The sequence below is a fragment of the Phacochoerus africanus genome, chromosome 7, assembly GCF_016906955.1.
Source record: "Phacochoerus africanus isolate WHEZ1 chromosome 7, ROS_Pafr_v1, whole genome shotgun sequence".
Classification (NCBI taxonomy): domain Eukaryota; kingdom Metazoa; phylum Chordata; class Mammalia; order Artiodactyla; family Suidae; genus Phacochoerus; species Phacochoerus africanus.
In genome coordinates, this window is record NC_062550.1 from 74950545 (window position 1) to 74973229 (window position 22685).

General features: G+C 36.1%; 2 protein-coding genes across 2 annotated transcripts in view; one reads left to right on the plus strand and one right to left on the minus strand.

Moving 5' to 3' along the window:
* Positions 1-1733, minus strand: part of ABCD2 (ATP binding cassette subfamily D member 2) — a 57073-nt gene extending 55340 nt beyond the window's left edge. Inside the window, exon 1 of the mRNA XM_047788581.1 lies at positions 605-1733. Within this exon, the coding sequence (XP_047644537.1) occupies positions 605-1540 (936 nt within the window). The 5' untranslated portion in view covers positions 1541-1733. The remainder of the gene's footprint in view (positions 1-604) is intronic.
* Positions 1734-21728: 19995 nt separating this feature from the next.
* The window catches only part of C7H12orf40 (chromosome 7 C12orf40 homolog), a 62656-nt gene continuing 61699 nt past the window's right edge, over positions 21729-22685 (plus strand). Inside the window, 1 exon segment of the mRNA XM_047785807.1 lies at positions 21729-21764. The gene's annotated coding sequence lies outside the window, so the exon portion shown is untranslated.

Genomic DNA, 22685 nt, shown 5'->3' on the forward strand with positions numbered 1-22685 from the left:
AGCTTTTCCCTCAAAGATAGACAAAATTTCATTCCACTTTCCCTTTTTATTTGTGTCAATATGTGGTGCTGAACATTAAAAGTGAAGGACCTACCATTTGTAAGACACTTCTTAGGAGTGAGGAACTCAATTAGATGTGCAAAATTGTCAAACTTGTCTTTCATAAGAAAGCATGTTTTTTTCTCTTGAGAAACAAAGAATATCATTCTAAATTTTCCATCTCAATGGAAACTTAAGTTTCTAAACATATATTTTTTTTTCTGTGCTCTAGGCCTACCTACTAAGTCAGGATTTAAGTTTTAAGAAAATGCTACAGAGAGAATTCTGAGCACATTTGGATAACTGAGGTTCAAGAGACTTTTTTAGAGTGTTGAAAATTTGATTCTCATGAAACTTGAGAAAAGTTTGCACTCTATATATAATTCTTTAACAGCTTGTGATTAGAAAGGTAATGAAGCATATATTTTAATACAGGTTTAAACGTCATAAGACTCTCAAACGCTAAAGGAGTGGGTCTGTCAATAGTACAACAGATGGTATCTAGCTCTGCAGTAGCAGCTTGAAGAGTCTCACATTTCACCCATCACCTTAATTTCTTTCTTACCTTATGTCCTCTGTAAAAGGCAATTTCTTCAACATTGGCTATAATTCTGGAGTGCACGTACCGCAAATAGCCTTTTCTATGAGCTTCTTCAGCCACCAATTTACCAAATTTGGGAGAGCAGGCTTTCAACACTTTAGCAGTGGCATATACCACAAGCCCTGCTAATAGTGTGGGTCCAGTTGGGCTTGCTCCTCTGGATGTAGCAGTCTGGATGAGCGTATAAGAGGTCAGGATTACATCTAAAATAGGTTTGGTCAGATTGGAATACAAGTGAGCCACAGATTGAGAGAACATCATAATATCCTCAGTGAGAGACTGGTCAGGGTTTGCCAGCCTCCCATCCATATTGATCACTTTATAATAAGTCTGATTTGTAAAATAGGTTTCATAGGCATGGTCTACTAGGCGAGTTCTGAAGGCCAAGGCTAACTTGCCCTCCAGGTACCTTATTGCACTGTTGACAAAAGTGGCAGGGATGGCAATCATAAGCCACTTGATTAATTTGATGATGAAAGTCCGAGGCTTCTTTTCCACAATACTTTTCACGATTTTTCCATCCAAACCAGCTACATAGATAGACAGAAAGGTTCTTGAGATTAGAGCTACGGAGTGGAGGCAGAGCCATCCCGTTTCAGTGGTCACAAGTTTTGGAAAGAGAATTTTTCGAAGTTCTAGCAGCTGTTTGAAAAAATCTGCATTCACTCCAGGCGAAGGTTTTTTACAAGTGGCCTCGGTGCAATGCAGTATTTCTCTGTTCTCTGCTGCCGGGTAAGCTTCTTTTTTCTTCCTGTGGCCAGACTGCTTTAAACGCTTGCCAATGATGGGATAGAACGTTTTCAGAGCATATGCTGCAGCCACCAGGCAGGCAGCCCTTTTAGCAGCACTCGATCTGGTCCATTTCACTCGATCAGCTGCTGCATTTAGCATATGTATCATTTTCCCAGTTAGCCAAACCGGCTTCAAAAAGAATTGTTTTTAAAAGATCATGCTCCACGAAAATCCCCAGCAAATGTTTCAGAAACTTCTACAGCGTTCCATAGTCTGAAGCGTTTCTCTTCTTCTGTGTTTTTTTCGTTTGTTTTCTTTTTAAAAATTTTGTTCTGTCGTGACAGATACAGCAGAGCTCAGACTCCACTGCACCTACTGGGAATGATTCCCTCTGAAGCTCAAGCTGTACCAAGCAGCCCCAAGCTCCTCCCTCCTGGGCCCCTCATTGGCTACGAGGGCGATGGGACCCTTGGAATCCTTGCGGCTTTCCTTCGAACCTTGAAAATGAAGAGAGCCAAACGAATTACATCCTTAAACAGTTCAGAGAGTTAAATGTCTATTTTTGGAGAGGTCGAATCAGGGCAGCTGCTGGTGACAAAACCTGCCCTGCCGACTGAGCATGCTCAGCGTCACTTAAAAACCTACAGAAGTTCAGAAAATACATCACTTCTCGAAGGTTTTAGTAGAAACCAGAGGGGCATAGCAAAAAGAAAGGGAGCTGAATGAGGGAGAAGAAAGGGGAAGGTAAGGGAGGAAGAACCAGAGGATCGACGTAAAATGAATATGAAAAGGGTATGTGGAATGAATTTGAAAGGGAGAAGAAAGTGACAGTGGGAGGGACTTTAGAAAAAACAAATTATCAAATACTTGGATCTGTTTTCCATTCTCTCCCTTCCCATATTAAAAAAAAATTTTTTTTTTCTGTCCGTGATTTCCCATGAAATCCCAGAACATATCAGACAAACTATATTGAGGGTTTTTTTTTTTTTTTGGTAAATAAATACGAGAGAGAAATTCTGTATAATAAATAATAATTCTTTGCTATGCTTCCTTAAAGTTTACTTGTCTTCCAGCCCCATAATTGCTACTTTTAGCCAATGAAGATCTGATGCATCTGATGCAGTGGGGATTATTTACAAGGTGACTATTAAATAAATAAGAGCAGTGTTTCACTTCTAGCACCCCCTTGTGTCTTTTAGAAAGTTGTCACTTGGAGGTATGTTAGAAAAGTTAACCATTTGGGTGGAAATCAAAGTTGAGTTGGTAGAAATAGTTTCTCCAGGAACCTACCTCATTTGCAAGAGTTTCTTGTCTTTCGTAAGCTTCTGTTTTGTTTGTTTTGTCTAGGTTTAGAGATAATCTACTTCCCATTTCCATGTTGGTTCTTTGATAAAAATCAAAAGTGTTTTTGAAAGAATTCTCTACATCCCTAATGCTAAACAATTAAGAAAAAAATTTGCATATTTTTTAAAAAGGGCATATTTTTAGGCAAAGATGAGTTATTCTAAAATATGTAAAAATATTTTTGTTTCTCCATCCCCACCCCTACACATTTCTAGTCAACTGGAAGCCTGGGAAGATATGCGTTAAATTAACAGAGGTTGGCAAGTTACAACCCAACCAATAGGCCCATTTGTCCACCACCTAATTTTATATAGCCTGTGTGTTAAAAACAGTTTTTTACATTTAAAAGATGGTTGAAAATACATCAACAGAAGAATAATACTTTGTGACATATGAAAATTACATAAAATTTTAATTTCTGAATCCATAATAAAGTTTTACCGAAGCATAGCCACACCCATTTATTAACTTATTGTCTATGGCTTTCAAGACACAGTGGCAGAATTGATTAGATGAATTAGAGACCAAAATATTTACTATTTGGCCCTCTTCCAAGGTTTGCCAATCCCTATCCTAGAACATGAATCCTGTCTTGGTGTTAAATGATCATCATTTTTCTGCTTACTATGAATAAAGAACTATTTTCAATTTTTTTTCTAATTTATGTATTTATTTTTCCACTGTACAGCATGGGGGCCAAGATACACTTACATGTATACATTTTTTTTTCCACCGTTCTGTTACAGTATAAGTATCTAGACATAGTTCTCAATGCTACTCAGCAGGATCTCATTGTAAATCCATTTCAAGTTGTATCTGATAACCCCAAGCTCCCGATCCCTCCCACTCCCTCCCTCTCCCTAATTTTTAAAGTAAACATATACTTAAACTTTAAAACTCGGGAGTTTCCATTGCGGCTCAGTGGATTAAGAACCCAACTAGTATCCATGAGGATGTAGGTTTGGTCCCTGGCCTCTCTCAGTGGGTTAAGGATCCGGCATTGCCACAGCATTGGCATAAACATAGGCCTCAGATACCGCATTGCTGGGCCTGTGGTTGTGGTGTAGGCGGGCAGCTGCAGTTCTGATTCTACCTACCCCTAGCCTGGGAATTTCCATATGCCTTGGATGCAGCCCCAAAAAGACAAAAACAAAACAAAACGAAAAACTCCTCCTTTCCCAGACAACTATATGAATTCCAAGAATCATCACAGATCTCTTTTTGCTTCTTTGCATTCAATTCAGCAGATTTACTTAATATATGAGTGGCAAATTCATGCAAGATTCTTTGATAGCTGGCCATATTTACAGTACAATCTATCATTCATTAAGATTTTCTAAGTCCACACATAGAGATCATACTGTCATAGTAGTTATTATCGAAATCTTTTTATTCCTAATTTCATGCTTTTCATATGTTGAAATAAGGCTGCCTTACATTTTTAAAAAATATTTTTATTTTATATTTTTAGGGCTGTACCCACAGCATATGGAGATTCCCAGGCTAGGGGTCAGATCTGAGCTACGGCTGCTGGCCTACACCAAAGCCATAGAAATGTCAGAGCTGAGCCGCATCTGCAACCTATACCACAGCTCACAATAACGCTGGCTCCTTAACCCACTGAGTGAGGCCAGGGATCGAACCTCCGTTCTCGTGGATGCTAGTCAGATTCATTACTGCTGAGCCGCATCGGGAACTCCAAGGCTACCTTACATTTTATAAATTTTAATCTTTATGTCACATCTCCTGACTGTTGTAGGTCATGTGGAGTGCAAGGGTAAACTTAACTAGGGTGATAGGAGGATGTTCGGCTGGCAGAACATAATACACAGAGGGATGCATAGGTCAGGAAGCAGCTGGAAGTCAAGGCAAGTGGCTTGCCATCACTGGCATAGGATAAGATCAAGGGAGGAGCAGGGCAGTGGGAAATCTAGAAGCAAAGAAAGCTAGAGGTGTAAATACACAGTTTTAGGTAGGTCAGTTTACCAACTGATAATGAAGGTGGCATACAGAAAAAAGACTTTAATGCCTGGCATGAAAGACTTGTTAGAATGAGGAATTGGGTGTAAATAAAGTAGTTAAGATAGAAATTTGGCTACTTGAAATGTGGTACAAGGAGGGTTGAAGCCCAGTTACTAGAACTGGGGGAAAGGTCAATATAAGATCTGACTTGTTGCTGAGCCATTAAAAAAGAGACCTAATTTAACCACTTAAATTCCACTCCCACTCTTCATTCCACCCTGCCCCATGGGTCAGGATTAATGAAAGCGTCTGAGACCAGGCTCAAACCTTCAGGAAAGGCAGAGATGATAGAAAAACAGATGGATTTCCTTTTCAATAAATGCTAAGTAATATTTTATCTGTGCTTTCTTTCTTGAAATGTTTCCTTAACACAAGAGATTACCTAATTCCCCTCTGGCCCTAAAATCACACACTCTTTGACTCTTGTTATCTATCAGCCGTGGTAGTCTTACTCATGTGAAGCTTAACAACATTGAAGATGAGAAATTAGGTCAACTTTTCAGCTGTTACAAATAACTGCTTAGCAGCTGGTCTAATTGAAACCAATGCTAGGTGTACTTTACTGAATTTTTGTTATAAAAATCAGTATTTAAAAGACTAACCAAGATATCTATCCTGGGACATAATCCTAATTTAGAGACTAGTTCTCAATGACAACGGAAAATGCACTATATTCGAAATTATGAGATGCTCCCCCAGGTTAAAAAATGGAAAACAATCATGACAATTGAAAAAAAAAAAAAAAGTACTTTGTGCATTTGTTTGGCATAGGAGAGTTCTAGTTTGTAACCAAAATATCATACAACCGTCTGTAAAATAAACGTTTTGTAAGGCCATGCAAACATAACAGAAATGAACAGCAAAATCCAATTTTTGTTTTGAGATTTTTTTCTTTCAGTGCCTTTGGGCCTTTACGCTAAATGAAGTTTTGATCAAACTCTCTCAAAAACTAACTAAATGTACAGGTTACTATAGTGCAATGTTTCTGATAAACAACTGTATACTGAATATGAAAACTGCATGTGAAATATATTAAAGGAATTGGATAAAGAGTGGTAAGGGGGAGAGAAATATTATTTTTAGGATTATGGATCTATAACCTTGCCCTTGCTTTTTCTCCACCAAGTCTGGTCTTTGACCTGGAAAAAAAAAAAAAAAGCTGAGATCCATTCAGAACTAAATAAAATTATGATGTAGGTGGTTTGAAACACTAACCCTGTGGCCACAGGCCAATACTTCATTTACTTAGGTTTCCCTTGCTTGAGTGGTTAAAACTGTTGTTCTTCCTCCTTGAGGCGGGCTGACTGTTTTCCACCAGCTTCAGTTGCGGCACTGTCAGTACAAGGGTCTCCACAGGAGCCGCAAGGGCTATTGGGAGGCACAGCAAGCGCCAACCCCAAGCCGCAGAGGCTGTTGGGAGGCCCGGAAGGCGCCGACCCCAAGCCGCAGAGGCTGTCGGGAGTGGGGCTGGGCGGAAAAGGAGCCTACGGAGCCTTGGGAACCAGTCGCGCCGCAAGACGGAGACGATTGAGCACCAGCGGTCGGACCCTCACCGCCTTCCTGCTCTAAAATTTTGGGAAAATGAATTGGGTCGGGGGGTCCCGGTGAGTTGTGCAACTGGGGCTTGAGACTGTAGTCCTTAAATTCCCGGACATTCGTTCCCATAGTGGCACCTCTTTTCAAATTAGGCCCAGGAGGGGATTGTAGAGTCTTAGCTGGAAAGAACTTGCCAGGAGTGGATCTTTTAGCCGTTATCTAAAACGGGAGACCCTTTTCCCATGTTTCTAATCCTAAACCAGAATCCATCTTCTCCCTATTACGCTTCCAAAGGCCTCAGGTATGCGGCTGTTCTGGGTGAGGTTCTTCTCGCCCTGTATCCCACAACCTCCTCTGATGAGGCCTTTGAGCACCTGAGCCCTCTTTTCCTTTCTTCCCACCCTGCCCCTCTTTCTTGGGAGGGATTTCTTGTGGTTCGGTATATAATCTTAGCATGAATTTGCAAAATATTATGGAAAAGGTCATTCCTTGCTGCCCTTAAATCCATTGATGGGGATGGGGCAGTATCAACCATGAAAATACAATATAGTTTGTTTTAAAGGGAGGTAAAATAAACAGTTTTTATTTCAATAACAGAATTTACAATTTATTTTGTATTTAGGGGTAATCACATAGAACGTAGTATGTTGACAGTTCAGTTTATATAAGTTATTCATCGCTCTTGACCTGGAAGTCCACTAGTGTGGAAATCATGTGGGCCTGTAATTCCATTTGCTCAAATTCCTTGATGAAGGTATTTGTTTTGATTGAAAATACAAACGGTTAAATACATTTTTTGTCATGAGTAGACCCGGGAGAGTGGTATATGGTTAGAATATAACACATTTTAATTCTAATGAGTTTTATAAGAGGAAAGACAGCTTTTATCTTCACCAAATATTTTAACTATGCCCAGTAATTTTAGGTGTATTTGTTCTGTTGAAGAATATGTTAGCATTGTATTTTAGAAATTTATCTGAATTATCCCTGGCTAGCATCATACTTCATTTACAGGCTTCACAAAGTTTAGTTGATTTTTGTTCTTTAAAATGTGGATATTAAATGTGATATGAAGTCATTTTACAAATGCTCAAGCATTTAATCTATTACATTTTAAGTATGAGAATGTAGGCATTAGTCTTACTCTGTTATATATTTCAAGCTTCTGGTTATTCAAGCAGTAATATTTTAGTTGCTACTGGGAGGATGTAAAAGCATTATGTGAATTTCAAGGATTGTTTGTGAACTTCAAGGATTGTTTGTCAAAGTGAGGTAGTGCTGTACCTGGAGGTATTAGGTAACAGGGGGCTTAAGAAATCTCCTTGGAGCATCAGTTTTACTCAGATATCCGAGGAAAACATATTATTAAATATAAACCAATGGGGATATATTATAGAGTAAAATGCAAAACTCCTTGAAATTTCAAGATAAAGCATGAAGTTGTAAATAAATTTTCTTGTGTATAGCGGGGTATGGGGCATGAGGGTGGTTGAATGGGCTCCTTAGAGTCAAACCCTGGATTGGTAATGAAAAAAATGAATATTTCCACTTTCTACTGTCACAGTTGACTAGATTAGTTGATCATGGCACCTGATCACGAGACTCTAAAGGGCCTCAGAATCTGAGACAATGCTAGCAGCTAATTGGAGCTACCATGGAATAGAAATTTTAATACTTGTCCCAGACCATCGTGGAGTGCTTGTTTATTCCTCTCTGATGATGGGATTGTTTTGTGGGAACATTTACAAAGTTCCCACAGAACAGCTACTCCCTCAAAACATTCAACACTGAGTATTCAACAAATACATTTTTACATGCTTGCCTGTATAGGACATTGTTAGGATTCAAAAAAGAAAAATATAATTTTGGCCCACAAAAAGAATATACGGTAGAATGGTGAGATTAGAATCAAGTAAATGACTGTTAGATAGTTAAATAGCACTTAATATATAACAAGCACTGTTTGAAGTGCTTTTTGTATGTTAGCACATTTACGATAAACAAGAACCCTATGAGGAATATACAAATGTTATCCCCATTTTACTGATGGGGCAACTGTTAATAATGTTAGTGACTTGCCCAAGGTCACCTAGCTAATCAGTGGCAGAATTACAAATTAAGAACAATCTGCTTAACCACTACCCTGTGCTGTGTAGAAATAATACTGTAAAAGTGGCATGTGGATAAATAAAGGGCTGTGGATATTTAAAGAGCCAAGAAACAGGAAATTATGTTAGCCCTTAAAAGATAGCAGTACTCCAGAGAATAAACACCACGGAGAAGCAATGAAATACAGATTCTAAAAAGTAGGAAAGGAGGTGAAATAAATAATTGATCAAATTGGAGACCTAATTTTTAATGACTTCTTAGATGCATGGTGGGGGGAGGTATTAAAGAACTTGAAAGGATTGTTTGGCAGCTAGCAAGTAGGTCTGCATTAAGACAGGAAAACATTTAATAAGGGGCTTTGTATATTGTCAAGGGAATGAATGAAGCAGGCTATAGCAAATTCAGGTTTTGGTCATAGCAACCTGATTGTCTACATTTAATTGAAGCAGAGTGTTCTTATATATTGTAGGAACCTGATGTATATTAAGTTTAATTGCAGAATCATTTGATAGGAGTTTCTTCATAATTGCAGGGGTCTTTATAGTTTTTCGTGGCATGAAACAAACTTGGCATTTGACTTTTTGCTTCAGTTTAGGGACTCTACTAGTTAAACATAAAATGTCTTTTTTTTTTGTCTTTTCCAGGGCCGCTCCCATGGCATATGGAGGTTCCCAGGCTAGGGGTCCAATCAGAGCCAGAGCTGCCAGCCTACACCAGGGCCACAGCAACGCAGGATCCGAGCCGCGTCTGCGACCTACGCCACAGCTCATGGCAACGCAGATCCTTAACCCACTCAGCAAGGCCAGGGATCGAACCCTCAACCTCATGGTTCCTAGTTGGATTTGTTAACCACTGAGCCACAATGGGAACGCCAAATGTCTTTTCTTTGGTGAGGGAAAAGGGCTAGGAAAGAAGTTTCCTTTATTTTCTTTTTTAAATTGCTTACTTGGTTGGGCTTTAGTGTTATGGTCTATGGACATCTTTGCAAGATGTCATAAAATTTCTTTTCAAACAAGGTTTCATTTTGGATAAAGATATTTGATCTAAGCTGAAACTAATTTACACACCCATGATAGTACTTCCTAATCTACTGTCCCTGAAACTTGTTAATCAGTGATCAAGTCAGGTTTTTCAGTTTAATGGACTGCTCTAAAATTGTATTCTTCTTGTTTTTAAAGTGCTCCTTCCCTTTTGAGCCCTTTCTTGTCAAAATTTAAATACCAATAATTTGTCAGTTTTACCAATTAAAAAAGTTTTTTTTTTTTTTTTTTTTTGCTTGCTTGGGAATCATAGACCTAGAAGTCTTAATTTTTGTTTTGTACTTTTTAAAGTCACCACTGAGACTCTGTATTTTCCTAGTCAGGTTAAGATGTAAATTGAGAGAAGATAGGTATAACACTGATTTTTTTTAAATTTGGAGGATTCTCTTTTATTTTTCTTGTTGATTGTTTAGTGACTTGTTACACCAAATTCATAGCTACCTCAGACGTGAAGGTGATAGGAAAGAGGAGAAAATAAAGATATAACCAGTCTTTGGGCCACAATATGCTATTTGGAATGAGATCAACTTTTTATTTTTTAATTTTTATCAAGTCATGTGTAAATTCTTTTGTTATTTTAATTTGGGCTTCTTCAGTGGAACAAATTTAGGAAAAATGATTATCTGTGATATTAGAGATTGCATTTTTATAACTTAGAAGAATGCAATCAGTGTCGTAAGAAAGGCAAATCTTGTTTAAATTTAAATGAGGGAGAGGCATTTGTAAGTGTAGGCCTAAAATATTTACCTGTGTAAAACTTTTATTGAATGCTATACATCAAGTGCTATGCCATGTGAGAGTTCAAAATAACTAAAATTTAGTCTCTTTCTGAGCAGTTTATAGTTTATTGGGGGAGGGGGAATATGATATGCAGTTAAGTTTGAAAATGTTTATGATCAGAGGCCAAAATATGATTTTAAAAATTGATACTGTGAACTATAGTAGACAATAGGATAGTTTTAGATAGGGTTTGGCAAATCAGAAACAAGGATAAATGAGAAAAACAAAGAAAATACACATAAGTAATTGAAGATAAGATTATATGCTTAAATATTTTAAAACATATGTAGGTGTCTATTTGGTAAGATTGAAAGACAGACTGAGAAGTCGAAATTTGATCTGTTATATCTGTTATTGAAGAGTCATTCAGATTCGGAAGTAAAACAATGAAAGTGGTATTTTCCGACTGTCTGTGGTGTTAGTGGTGCTTAGGTTGGAGAATAGCGGGGAAAGACTTCAAGAGAGTGATACCAGTTAGGATTCTGCTTGAAAAGAAAAACAAACCAATACTGTTTTTTTTTTTTATTTTCTGGCGTGATTATATATTCTCCAAATCAAAGCAACACAAGTGCTAACTCCTTTATAGGTATCATGGGCTATGCAATTTGGGTTAATTATTAAACCTTTCTGTACAAGGACAGATCCAGGTTGTGATGAACCCTCTTTATGGAAAGAAAAAGAATACAAAACTGTGACTACAAAATTATGTACAGAGTTTGGAAGGGGAATATTCAAGTGAAATGCTCTGAAACTTAAGCTTTCAGTAAATTTTCCTTCCAGTAAATTAGCCTCTGTTTCTGTGCATCTCTTTCTTCATCTGTTAAATGGAGATAATACTTAAATGTACAGTGAACATTATCTCAGGTGCTTGGGACAGTCATGGTTTATGCCTGTGGTCCTAGTGGCATGCCCATTTGTATTGGAGGTTTGTTTGTTTATTTTGTTTTTTTGCTTTTTAGGGCCATACCTGTGGCATATGGAATTCCCCAGGCTAGGTATTAGAGCTGCAGCTGCCGGCCTACACAATAGCCACAGCAATGCCAGATCCTTAGCCCATCAAGCAAAGCCACGGATTGAACCTGCATCCTCATGAACTAGTTGGGTTCATTACCGCTGAGCCAGAGCGGGAAATCTAGAGTTTTTTTTTTTAACTAAATATAAAGAACTATTAATAGTTCTGTTAAAATGAGCCCAGATAAATTCAGTGAACATCCTTTTTTTTTTTCTTTTTCTTTTTTAATCCTTTGTCATGGTCTTAATTAGTGCGAGAGCCATGTTTGCAGTGAGTGAAGAGAGTTCTCACTGTTACATGTGGTTGAATCTGAAGACATCAATGATAATCCAGGCCTGACACTTTCCAGATGGAAAATAACTCATAACTCCTTTTAAGACAGCGTGAAAGGAGCACTTGCTAATAAAAATAGTGTGCTAGTACATAAGTAACTAGAGACAACTAACTTGCTTGATGGGGTGGGAGAAGTATTTAATGCTGCTGTCCCTGCTGACCACTTGTTGTACCAGCTAGTTGTACCATTGCATGCCAAGGTCTGAGAGGTTTGTATTGTTACCGTGTCTGGGGTTGGGGTCAATGGGAAACATGGGACATTTTAGTTTAGGTGTAAGTGAAGTAATCTGAAATGATAATATGAATACAAATTTGGTGGGTAAAACAGGGTTCCTATTAAATATGTAACCTATGCAGCCAGGACATAGCTGGAATTGGTTATGGTTTACATATATTTCATAGCTGCATCCAAAGAAGTTTCATATTTTACCAAACAGAAGCTGTACTTGTCAAAATTTCAAACAGTTTATACATGCACAATGTAACTGAATTATGATTTTTGAGCCAATGCTGATGTTGAATACAAAGAGTACTTCTGTGTGTCATTATAAGCTTTCTTTCTTTGCCGCTTTTTATGAATTGAATTTCACAAACATTTGAACTCTTGAGGAATTACTTTATAAATTAATCTTTGTATCCTACAGTCTTATTGAAGCAAGTCCTCAAATTCTTATGACATTTTGTTTAAAATTTATTATTATTTTGAACAAAAATTTTGTTCAAAAACAAAATGTTGGCTGTCTTTCTTCAAAGTATTCCCTACATGGAGTGAAAAGTCCAACTTTTGAAGGTTTTAGTGAATTATAATTATTGAAAATAAAATTTTAAAAACAGCGTGAATACCTATGTTGGCTTATCATTCACATTCTAAAATCTCTTTTGTGTGGCTTAAGAGATGGCTGCTCATGTTTATCATTATGTTCTGATAATGTGATGCATTGTTTTCTGTGTGAAAATACTATAAGAATTCAGTCTCTAAGAACTTATTTTAGTTATGTTCTGTATTCTGAGTATTAGATGGATTTCTGCTTATTGACTTGCCAGCTTTTTTCATAACACTTTGCCTTTTCTAATTCATACACATAAGAGAAAAATTTATTTAAAGCTATAACATTCTAGCATATATCATTACTATTCCTAACACATCAGCTAGTTTTGTGGAAAGCCCATGTAAGTACTTTTTCTAGGCTAGTTACTGCCCTGAATTTTAATAAGTCTGCTAGCTAACGATGCTAGATTATGATGTTTTAGGTTAATATTTCAGTGTACACAAGCCAAAAATATTATTTTGTTAATTATTGCCCTATTAATTTTTTTACATTTTCATTTTTAATCACACTTAAGATATTATTATAAGATTTGAACAATCTGGAAACAGTTTCTTTTTTGTGGCATCATGCCACTAAAAAGTAAACTAAGCAGCAAACTAAAAAACAAAACAAAATAAAATAAATGAAAAAGAACAATTAAAGACTGACAGTTAAGGCATGTGACACCCACAGTTTTATTCCCTAATGTAGATTTAATTATCTCCTGCATACTTCATGTAAAATGTGTTACTATTGTTTTTGATAATTATTGGATAACCTTATTGCCTTCATGTCTTTTTTAAAAAAATAAAGTATTTAACATTTTCTTTTAAATCTTCCCTTACTAGAAAGAATAGCAAGGGCAGAATGCCCTGATACATTTCTGTAGTCTGTATGATTTTCTTTCTCTCTCTCTCTGCCCCACCCCACTCCCTCCCTTCTTTTCCCTTCCTTTCCTTCCTTCCTTAATTAACCTCTTTACACCTCTCTATTTTACTTTATTCTTTTTTCTTAACAAAAAGTAATGTAACAAAAAAAATCTACATTCCTGCTTCCTGGAATTGGTAGCCTATAGTGTTTTATGAAGAGGTTACGACCTACTTCTTTTTAGTATGTAGGCACGATGGCAACTAATATTGTTCATTCAAACTTTTATTGAAAGAGATGGTTACAATCAACATGTCTTTAAAAATCCGTTTTCCAGAATAAATCGTAATTGTTTAAAAGATGAGGCTTAATTCTACCTCCCCACTCCCAATTCTCTGATAGTTACAATTTCAAGACAAAATTAGAAAACTCATTTTTTATAAAGTGGATATAACTTTCATGAAGAAACTGGCATTTGAATGGGGTCTTGAAGGTACTGAAATTTTTGAAGAGAAGTATGTATTTTAATTTGGTGGGCGTTGGCATACATGAAGTGGAGGAATGGAAAACAAGGTTGATAACTAAGTTATGGACAGGCTGTGGAAGTCATGTCCCTGAGTAATAATCAGTGCTGTGTTTTATTGTGCTTATTTACCATTGTAGTAAAATGTATTGGAGAATATTTGCATAAAATCAAGGAGACTCTTTAAAATATAATTATAGTAGTTAAGTACAGATTTAATACTGCAGTAGTCAAAGTAGCAAATGACTTCAGGGGATTCACATTTAATATATAGCAAGCCATTTTAATTTTGCGGATGTTTTTCTTTTTGTCAGATACAAAATTTTATCTAGTTTCCACCATTATTTAGGGGTTTTGTTCTCCAATCTCTCCTATTTTACTTAATTTTTCTCTAGCTTTATTGAGGTATAATTGACAATAAAATATAAGATATTTAACATGTATAGCATGATGATTTGATATATGTGTACATTGTGAAATTATTCCTCTCAAGTTAATTACTACATCCATCACCTCACAGATTTCTTTTCTTTCTTTCTCTCTTTCTTTTTTTTTTCTTTTGATGAGAACTTTTAAGTTCTCCTCTCTTAGCAGATTTCAATTATGCAATACAGTGTTACCGATTATAGTTACCATGGTGTACATTAGCTCCTCAGACCTTACTTGTCTTGTAACAGAAAATCTGTACCCTTTTACAGATCTTTTCCTATTTTCCCCACCTTCGAGCAACTACTTTTCTATTCTCTGTTCCTATTAGTTTGCCTTTTTTTAGATTCCACATGAAAATGATACCATGTTGTATTTGTCTTTCGTTTGTTTAACTTATGATAATGCCCTCCAGGTTCACACATGTTATTGCAAATGACATGATTTCATTATTTTTAAAGGCTGAATGATGTTCCTTTGTGTGTGTGTGTGTGTATGTATACACATATACACCACATTTTCTTGGTCCATTCATTCATTGATGGTCTCTTAGAATCACTTAGATTGTTTTTATATCTTGGCTAGAGTGAGTAATGCTGCTGTGGATATGTGATTATCTCTTTGAGGTAACTGATTTCTCTTTGGATACATACCTAGTATTGCCGTGTATAGTATCCAGTATTTCTGGATCATACAGTAGTTCTATTTTTAATTTCTTGAGGAAACTCCACATTGTTTTCCATAGTCGCCGGACCAATTTACATTCCAGCAAAGAGCACACAAGGGTTCCTTTGTCTCCACATCCTCCCCAGCGTTTGTTATCTTTTTTCTTTTTGATAAAGATCATCCAACCTGGTGTGAGGTGATAAATCATTATGGTTTTGATTTGCATTTTCCTGATGATAGTGATCTTAGCACCTTTTCATGTACCTGTTGGCCATTTGTCTGTCTGTCTTTGGAAAAATGTCTAGGTCCGTTGCCCATTTTAAATTTTTTTTTATTTTGGATATTGACACCTTATGAGATAATAATATTTGCAAATATTTCTTTCCATTCCATAAGTTGGCTTTTCGTTTTGTTGGTGGTTTCCTTCACTGTGCAGAAGCTCTCTAATTTGCTATAGTTCCACTTACTGATTTTTGCTTTTATTCCTCACACTTTGGGTGCCGTATCCAAAAAATTATTGCCAAGACCAATATCAAGGAGTTTTTTTCTCTCTTTTTTCCTGTGGGTCTTATGGTTTCAGGTCTCAAGAACAAATCTTTTTTTTTTTTTTAAATGATTTTTATTTTTTCCATTGTAGTTGGTTTACAGTGTTCTTTCAGTTTTCTACTGTACAGCCAAGTGACCCAGTCACACACAAAAAAAATACATTATTTTTCTCACATTATCCTCCATCATGCTCCATCATATGTGACTGGATACAGTGTCCAGTGCTGTATAGCAGCATCTCATTGCTTATCTACTTCAAATGCAATAGTTTGCATCCATTAACTCCAGATTCCTAGTCCATCTCACTCCCTCCCTCTCCTCCTCTCCCTTGGCAATCCTACGTCTATTCTCCAAGTCCATGAGTTTCTTTTCTGTGGAAAGGTTCATTTGTGCTGAATATTAGATTCCAGGTATAAGTGATATCCTATGGTATTTGTCTTTCCCTTTCTGACTCCCTTCACTTAGTGTGAAAGTCTCTAGTTCCATCCATGTTGCTGCAAATGGTGTTATTTTGTTCTTTTTTATGGCTGAGTTTTTATATTCCATTGTGTATAAATACCATATCTTCTTTTTTTGTCTTTTGTCTTTTTAGGGCCACACCCGAGGCATATGGAGGTTCCTAGGCTAGGGGTTGAATCAGAGCTATAGCTGCCAGCCTATGCCACAGCAACAACAGTGCCAGATCTGAGCAATGTCTGTGACCTACACTACAGCTCATGGCAATGCTGGATCCTTAACCCACTGAGTGAGGCCAGGGATTGAACCCACATCCTCATGGATTTTAGTCGGGTTTGTTAACCACTGAGCCACAATGGGAACCCCAGATACCACATCTTCTTAATCCATTCCTCTGTCAATGGACATTTATACTTTTTCCATGTCTTGGTTATTGTGAATAGTGCTGCAATGAACATACAGGTGCATGTGTCTTTTTCAAGGAAAGTTTGGTCTGGATGTATGTCCAAGAGTGGGATTGCTGGGTCGTATGGTAGTTCTATATTTTGTTTTCTGAGGTACCTCCAAACTGTTTTCCGTAGTGGTTTTACCAATTTACATTCTTACCAACAGTGCACGAGGGTTCCCTTTTCTCCACACCCTCTCCAGCATTTGTTATTTGTGGACTTATTGACGATGGCCATTCTGACTGGTGTGAGGTGGTACCTCATAGTAGTTTCGATTTGCATTTCTCTAATAATCAGTGATGTTAAGCATTTTTTCATATGCCTGTTGACCATCTGTATATCTTCTTTGGAGAAATGTCTATTGTCCATTTTTTGCCCATTTTTCCATTGGGTTGTTGGCTTTTTTTGCTGTTGAGTTGTGTAAGTTGTTTGTATATTTTAGAGATTAAGCCCTTGTTAATTGCATTGTTTGAAACTATTTTCTCCCATTCTGTAGGTTGTCTTTTTGTTTTCTTTTTGGTTTCCTTTGCTGTGCAAAGGCTTGTCAGTTTGATTAGGTCCCTTTGGTTTATTTTTGCTTTTATTTCTGTTGCCTTTGGAGACGGACTTAAGAAAACATTTGTCAGGTTGATGTCAGAGAATGTTTTGACTATGTTCTCTTCTAGGAGTTTGATGGTGTCTTGTCTTATTTTTAAGTCTTTAAGCCATTTTGAGTTTATTTTTGCGCATGGTGGAGGGTGTGTTCCAGTTTCATTGATTTATATGTGGCTGTACAGTTTTCCAAGCACTGTTTGCTGAAAAGACTGTCTTTTTCCCATTTTATGTTCTTGCCTCCTTTGTCAAAGATTAATTGACTGTAGGTGTCTGGGTTTAGTTCTGAGTTCTCTATTCTGTTTCCTTGGTCTGTATGTCTGTTTTGGAACCAGTACCACAGTCTTGATTACTGTGGCTTTGTAATATTCACGTATAAGTCTTTAATTTATTTTAATTTAATTTTTGTGCATGGTGTAAATTAGTCTAATTTTTTTCTTTTGCATGTGGCTGTCCAGTTTTCCTAACACAATTTATTAAAGAGAATATCCTTTCTTCATTGTATATTCTTGATTATTTTGTCATAAATTAATTGACCATATGTACATAGCTTTATTTCTGGGCTCTATTTCTGTTCCATTGTTCTGGATGTCTGTTTTTATGCCAATACCATAATGTTTCATTACCATATCTTTGTAATATTGTTTGAAATCAAGAAGTGTAATGCCTCTAGCATTGTTCTTCTTTCTCAAGATTATCTTGGCTATTTGGGGTCTTTTGTGGTTCCATACAAATTTTAGGATGGTTTGTTCTAATAAAAAGTGTCACTGGAATTTTGATAGAGATCACATTGAACGTGCAGATTGCTTTGAGTAGTATGGATATTTAAATGATATTAATTATTTTAGTGCATGATTTAATGCATATCTTTCCATTTAGTTTTACCATCTGCATGTTTCTTTCATCAGTGTCTTACAGTTTTTAATATACAGATGTTAAATATTTTATTCTTTTTACTGCTTTTATAAATAGAATTTCTTTCATAACTTCTCTTTCTGATTGTTACTAATGCATAGGAATATAAGTGATTTTTGTATATTGATATTGTATCCTGAAACATTACTAAATTTATTACTTGTAGCAGTTTTGTGTTGAGTCTTTAGGGTTTATTATATGTAATACCATGTTATTTGCAGATAAAGACAATTTTACTTGTTTCTTTCTGTTTTGGATGCCTTTTGTTTCTTTTTCTTGCCTGATTGCTCTGGCTTGAATTTCCTTACTATGTTGAACTAAAGTGGTGAGAGTGGGCACCCTTGTTTCTAAGAGGAAAAGTTTTCAGCATTTCACCATCACCTATGATATTAGCTGTGGGTTAGAGTGGTAGATGTGGAGTCCAAACCTTTTGCTCCTCAGGGAGAAGCTAGGAGTTGGAACATTGTGCTAAAGTAGGGTTTATGGTGAGAGTTTGTCTCAGCCTTTCCTTCTCATTTATAATGTGGGTATGTTCTCATTTGTCCGATGTGTAAGAGTCACTCAGCTAGTTTCTGAATCTCTCTCTGAGGGAATGCTCCATGTGTAGCTATACAATGAGTGTGTCCGTGGGAAGAAGGAGGCTCAGGAGCCTCCTGTATTGCCACTCAGAGCAAAATTTTCCACTCCAAAATGTCTCTTTGGCATACAGATTATTTCAAGTTGAAAATATTCTAGGTCCAAAAGACTCAGGGAGAAACACTGACCTTCCTCCTAACTGCATGAATTTAGATAGAGGGCTTGTTCCCAAAATAGAGCTATCATCAGAGATATCTGCAAACAATATGGGTTAGGTGTGGTGTGGGAAACTTGGCAGGGCCTATAGATCAGAATTTGCATGTGTCCTGTTGTCTCTGCAGGCCCAGGAAACATTTATTTTCCAAACATTTGCTTTTCCATCTCCATGTGAATTGCCTTCCTTCCCTTTAAAGTCCCAAACCACCGCTCCCTACATCCTCTTTTGCCTTTAGCTTAAGATGGTATTTAAGGTGAGGACTGTGGCTATTTCAATGAGCTACTCCTGTATATTTCCTGGGTCTCTCTCATGTATACATATTATTAAACTTTTGTTTGATTTTCTCCTGTTAATCTGTCTCATGTCAATTTAATTCTTAAACCAGTCAGAAGAACCTAGAAGAACAGAAGAAAATTTCTTTCTCTTACATCTAGGTTAACCTTAGGAGGAAAAAAACAACTTTACTGTCTTATTTTAATGTTAATTTAAGCAAAACCATTAGAAGCAACTATTAATATCTCCCAACATGCACACACATAAATACATATACACAAATACATCCCTGACATAGCCAAATAAAAAGTTACTCTTGGATCATCAACTGTTTTAATTTTATTTGCTTCTCTTTAGTGGACATTTATACACTTGGGCAGCCCAGCATCTGAGCCGCTTATCTATATTTGAGATATTTCCCACGTTATGAATTTTTATGATAGGCACAACCCACCTCCACCTATAGAATATGGAAAAAACCAACAGAAAACACAAATACCGGTTTCAGTCTGTTTTACTGCTAGTGAATGGGCGTATGGTCTAAGCTCAGGCGTTTATGCACTTGTCCTATACTTAGAATCAGAAATAAGTGATGTCCTAAAATAAGGCCTACAGGGTAGTTGCAGGTGGTTGAGAAGCTGCAACAGGACTGAATTTTCAGGGTTAATAATGCCAGTGATGCTGGAAGAGGCAGTGTTCACTGTCCAGGAGTAGAAATGCTGTAGTTAGTAGTGTCCTGTGTTTGCCAGTGCCAGCAGTGGTGTCCTTATGAGACTAATCATAGCATAATTTTGACTGTGATGCCACAGCTGCCTTGACTTCCTTGTTCCTGACTGATGCGAAACCAGCTTCCTCAGCCTTCTTGGCAGATCTGTTGGCTACCTAATTTCCTCTTAATGTATTTTCTTTTTAAATTAACTAAAGATACTTTTGTTTCTTGTAACTAAGTATCCTAACTTATGTAACTTCTTCTTCAGTGCAGGTAATTGAAAATGATATTTAATAAAACATTTAGACATAGAGTATGGCTTAGTAGGATTGGTTGACAATAATAGTCTAAAATGTTCTGTTTAAGAAATTATCTTTGATTTATACATCAGGATCCTTTGTCACTTTCACTGTGGTTTAGTGATTAGTAGGTTGATCTAGCAATTGGCCTTGAATTCTTAATTAATTTTTTCTTTGGCAAATAGGGACAGGGATTATGTAGTACATAGAGTTTGGTGAAAGCCATAAGATAATGTCCTGAATAATGGAAAACCAGCCTAGAATAAATTAACTTGCTTTATACATATATGAAGATTGTATGTAGACTTTGACTTGTCCCTAATTCTTTATAATGTAAGAACTGCTTATATAGTTGATACTTCTATTTTCTCTTTATAATCTGAATTGTTTAGTATTATTGCAGCCTCTGCCATACTTATATTTCTGAACTTTGAAAAGTCACTTTGCTTTCTGTGCCTAAGCTTTTTAAGTTTCAAAATGATGGAGAGTTACTAATCTCTAAGGTACCAGCCTTAGCATTTGATGAATTAATAAGATGTAATTTATTTACTTTTTCTTTTTTTAAGGTTAGAATGCCAGCAGTGCACTTATGATGCTGCATAGAGCAGAATAGATTGTATTTATTGTTTAATGACTTCAAAACGGTCAGTGTAAGACGTAGCTATTGGGAAATATGTTGAAGAAAAAGTTTAATAAGTAGCACAGTCTGGGGATATTCAGTAACTGTTATTTATGTAGTTTATGAAAATTATTTGGAAAAATATACCGCTTTGTATATTCACAATTGGCATACTTGGGGAGCAGTAAAATGCACTGGTAAAAACTTCAAAAGTAGAATTCTTGGATTTGAATACTGACTGTACAACTTATTGACAGTGCAATCTCGGGCAAATTTCTTAACTTCTCTGTGTCTTAGTTTCTTCGTCAGTAAAATTAGAACTTAACTTACAGAGTAGCTATGAAGATTAAATGAGTTTAAACATGTAAAGTATCCAAAGTATCCAGAATGATGCAAGATATATGGATTTATCATTTAGCAGTTTTTTGTGTAATTATTACATAATCTCATATAGCTAAGATCCATTTTATAGTTTTATTTATAATTCTTGCACAAATCTTGAATTTGAGACCATAGTTCCATATACATCCAAAAGATGTATTGTGCAGATATGCTTATAGTGTTAATAAATGTTAATAAATGTTCTGCTATTATTAATAGAGCCAATCTTTTATGTTTGCTAAATACTGCATTATCACTGGGATTCATTGCAGTGTTTGGCACAAAGATCATGCGGTTTGAAGCACATCCGTAATGACTAGCTATTTTTTTTTTTTAAAGAAGTTGTGAGGTTTCAGGCACACTTAGCTGATACAATTAATGTAACTGAAGTTGCTCTAATAATAAACAACATTTACTTAGATCCCATATAGATTTTGATCTTCACTTTATTTCGTGTTGATTTTAGTAGAATATTAAAATACAAGGAAAGGTAGAGAAAATAGAGTGTTGACCAAGAATATTATTGTCAGATGAGAATGTTTTAGTGATACAGCCTTTCCAATGCATTGATTTCTCTGCTTATCTTGATTTTTATAACAGATTTGTTTTATGATTAATTATTTATCATTGGTCTGGAGTCTTTTTTATTAGTTCTTGGATTTTCTCTCTGAAAAAATTTTGTGAAGCAGTATATACTTTATAAATAATTTATAAATAGTTTAAGAACATTTTCATAGTTTCTTTTCAGAAAATAATGTACATATCACTACCCTTTTAAATATTGATTCCAAGTCTGGCAGTCATTTTAGAGATCATTTCTTTAATCATTATATGTTTTATCCTATTTCCCTTTTCAGGACCAGGGTTCTGGTCAAGCAGGAAAGGAGAAAGCAGAAGGTAAAGAAAAAATATATTTTTTGTGTCTCCTAGCCTCATAAGAACAGTGGTCTTCTGAAGCATTTTTCCAAGGTTAAAAAATTCACCTGAGTGAAACTGGAAGGCCATCTTTCTTTAGACTTCTTCAGCCTTATAGATAGCCTAATTAGCTACTCACTTTGCTCTGGCAGAGAGTTAAGGATCATTGTTGATTCTTGTCATTTCTAGTTCCAATATATCCTAAGTCTGATCACTTTCACTAACTGTACTTTCAAGCCCCTGATTCAAATCATCATTTATTGCCCAGAGTACTATAATGGCCTTATAATCTATCTCCTGCTTTTTAAAAGTGTTTAAAAAATTATTGCATTGACCTATTGCATAATAAAGTTAAGCATGTATATACCTTGCAACTGAGCAGTGTATATCCTAGAGAAACATCCAGATATGTACTTTGAGATAAGTACAAGCTTGTTTGGATCACTGTTGTTCTTAAGTAGCAAACAAACAAACAAAAGAAGGAGAAAGAGGAAGGAGGGCAGAGTACAAGGGAGAGAAAGGGGAGCACCCAAATGTCCATGAACAATAGAATGGTTAAACAAGCTGTGGCCTACCCAAGTAATGGTACAGCAGTGAAAATGTGTCAGCTGCATGTTATTAATGTAGATGAATCTCAAACACATAATGTTGAGCAAATGCAACTCACCGAAGAACTCAGTGAGATTCCATTTACAAAAACTTCCAAAACAGTAAAAATTTGTTCAAAGTTAGTAAAATTTAAGGAAAAGTAGGACAGTGATTGTGATGAAAGCAGGATAGTTGTGAACTCAGTGAAATGATACCTCATTGTAAATTTAACTTGTATTTTCTAGATTACTGATGAGGCTATCTTTTCATTCAGGTTTCCTGTTTCATGAGGTACTTTACCAAGTATTTTTTTCA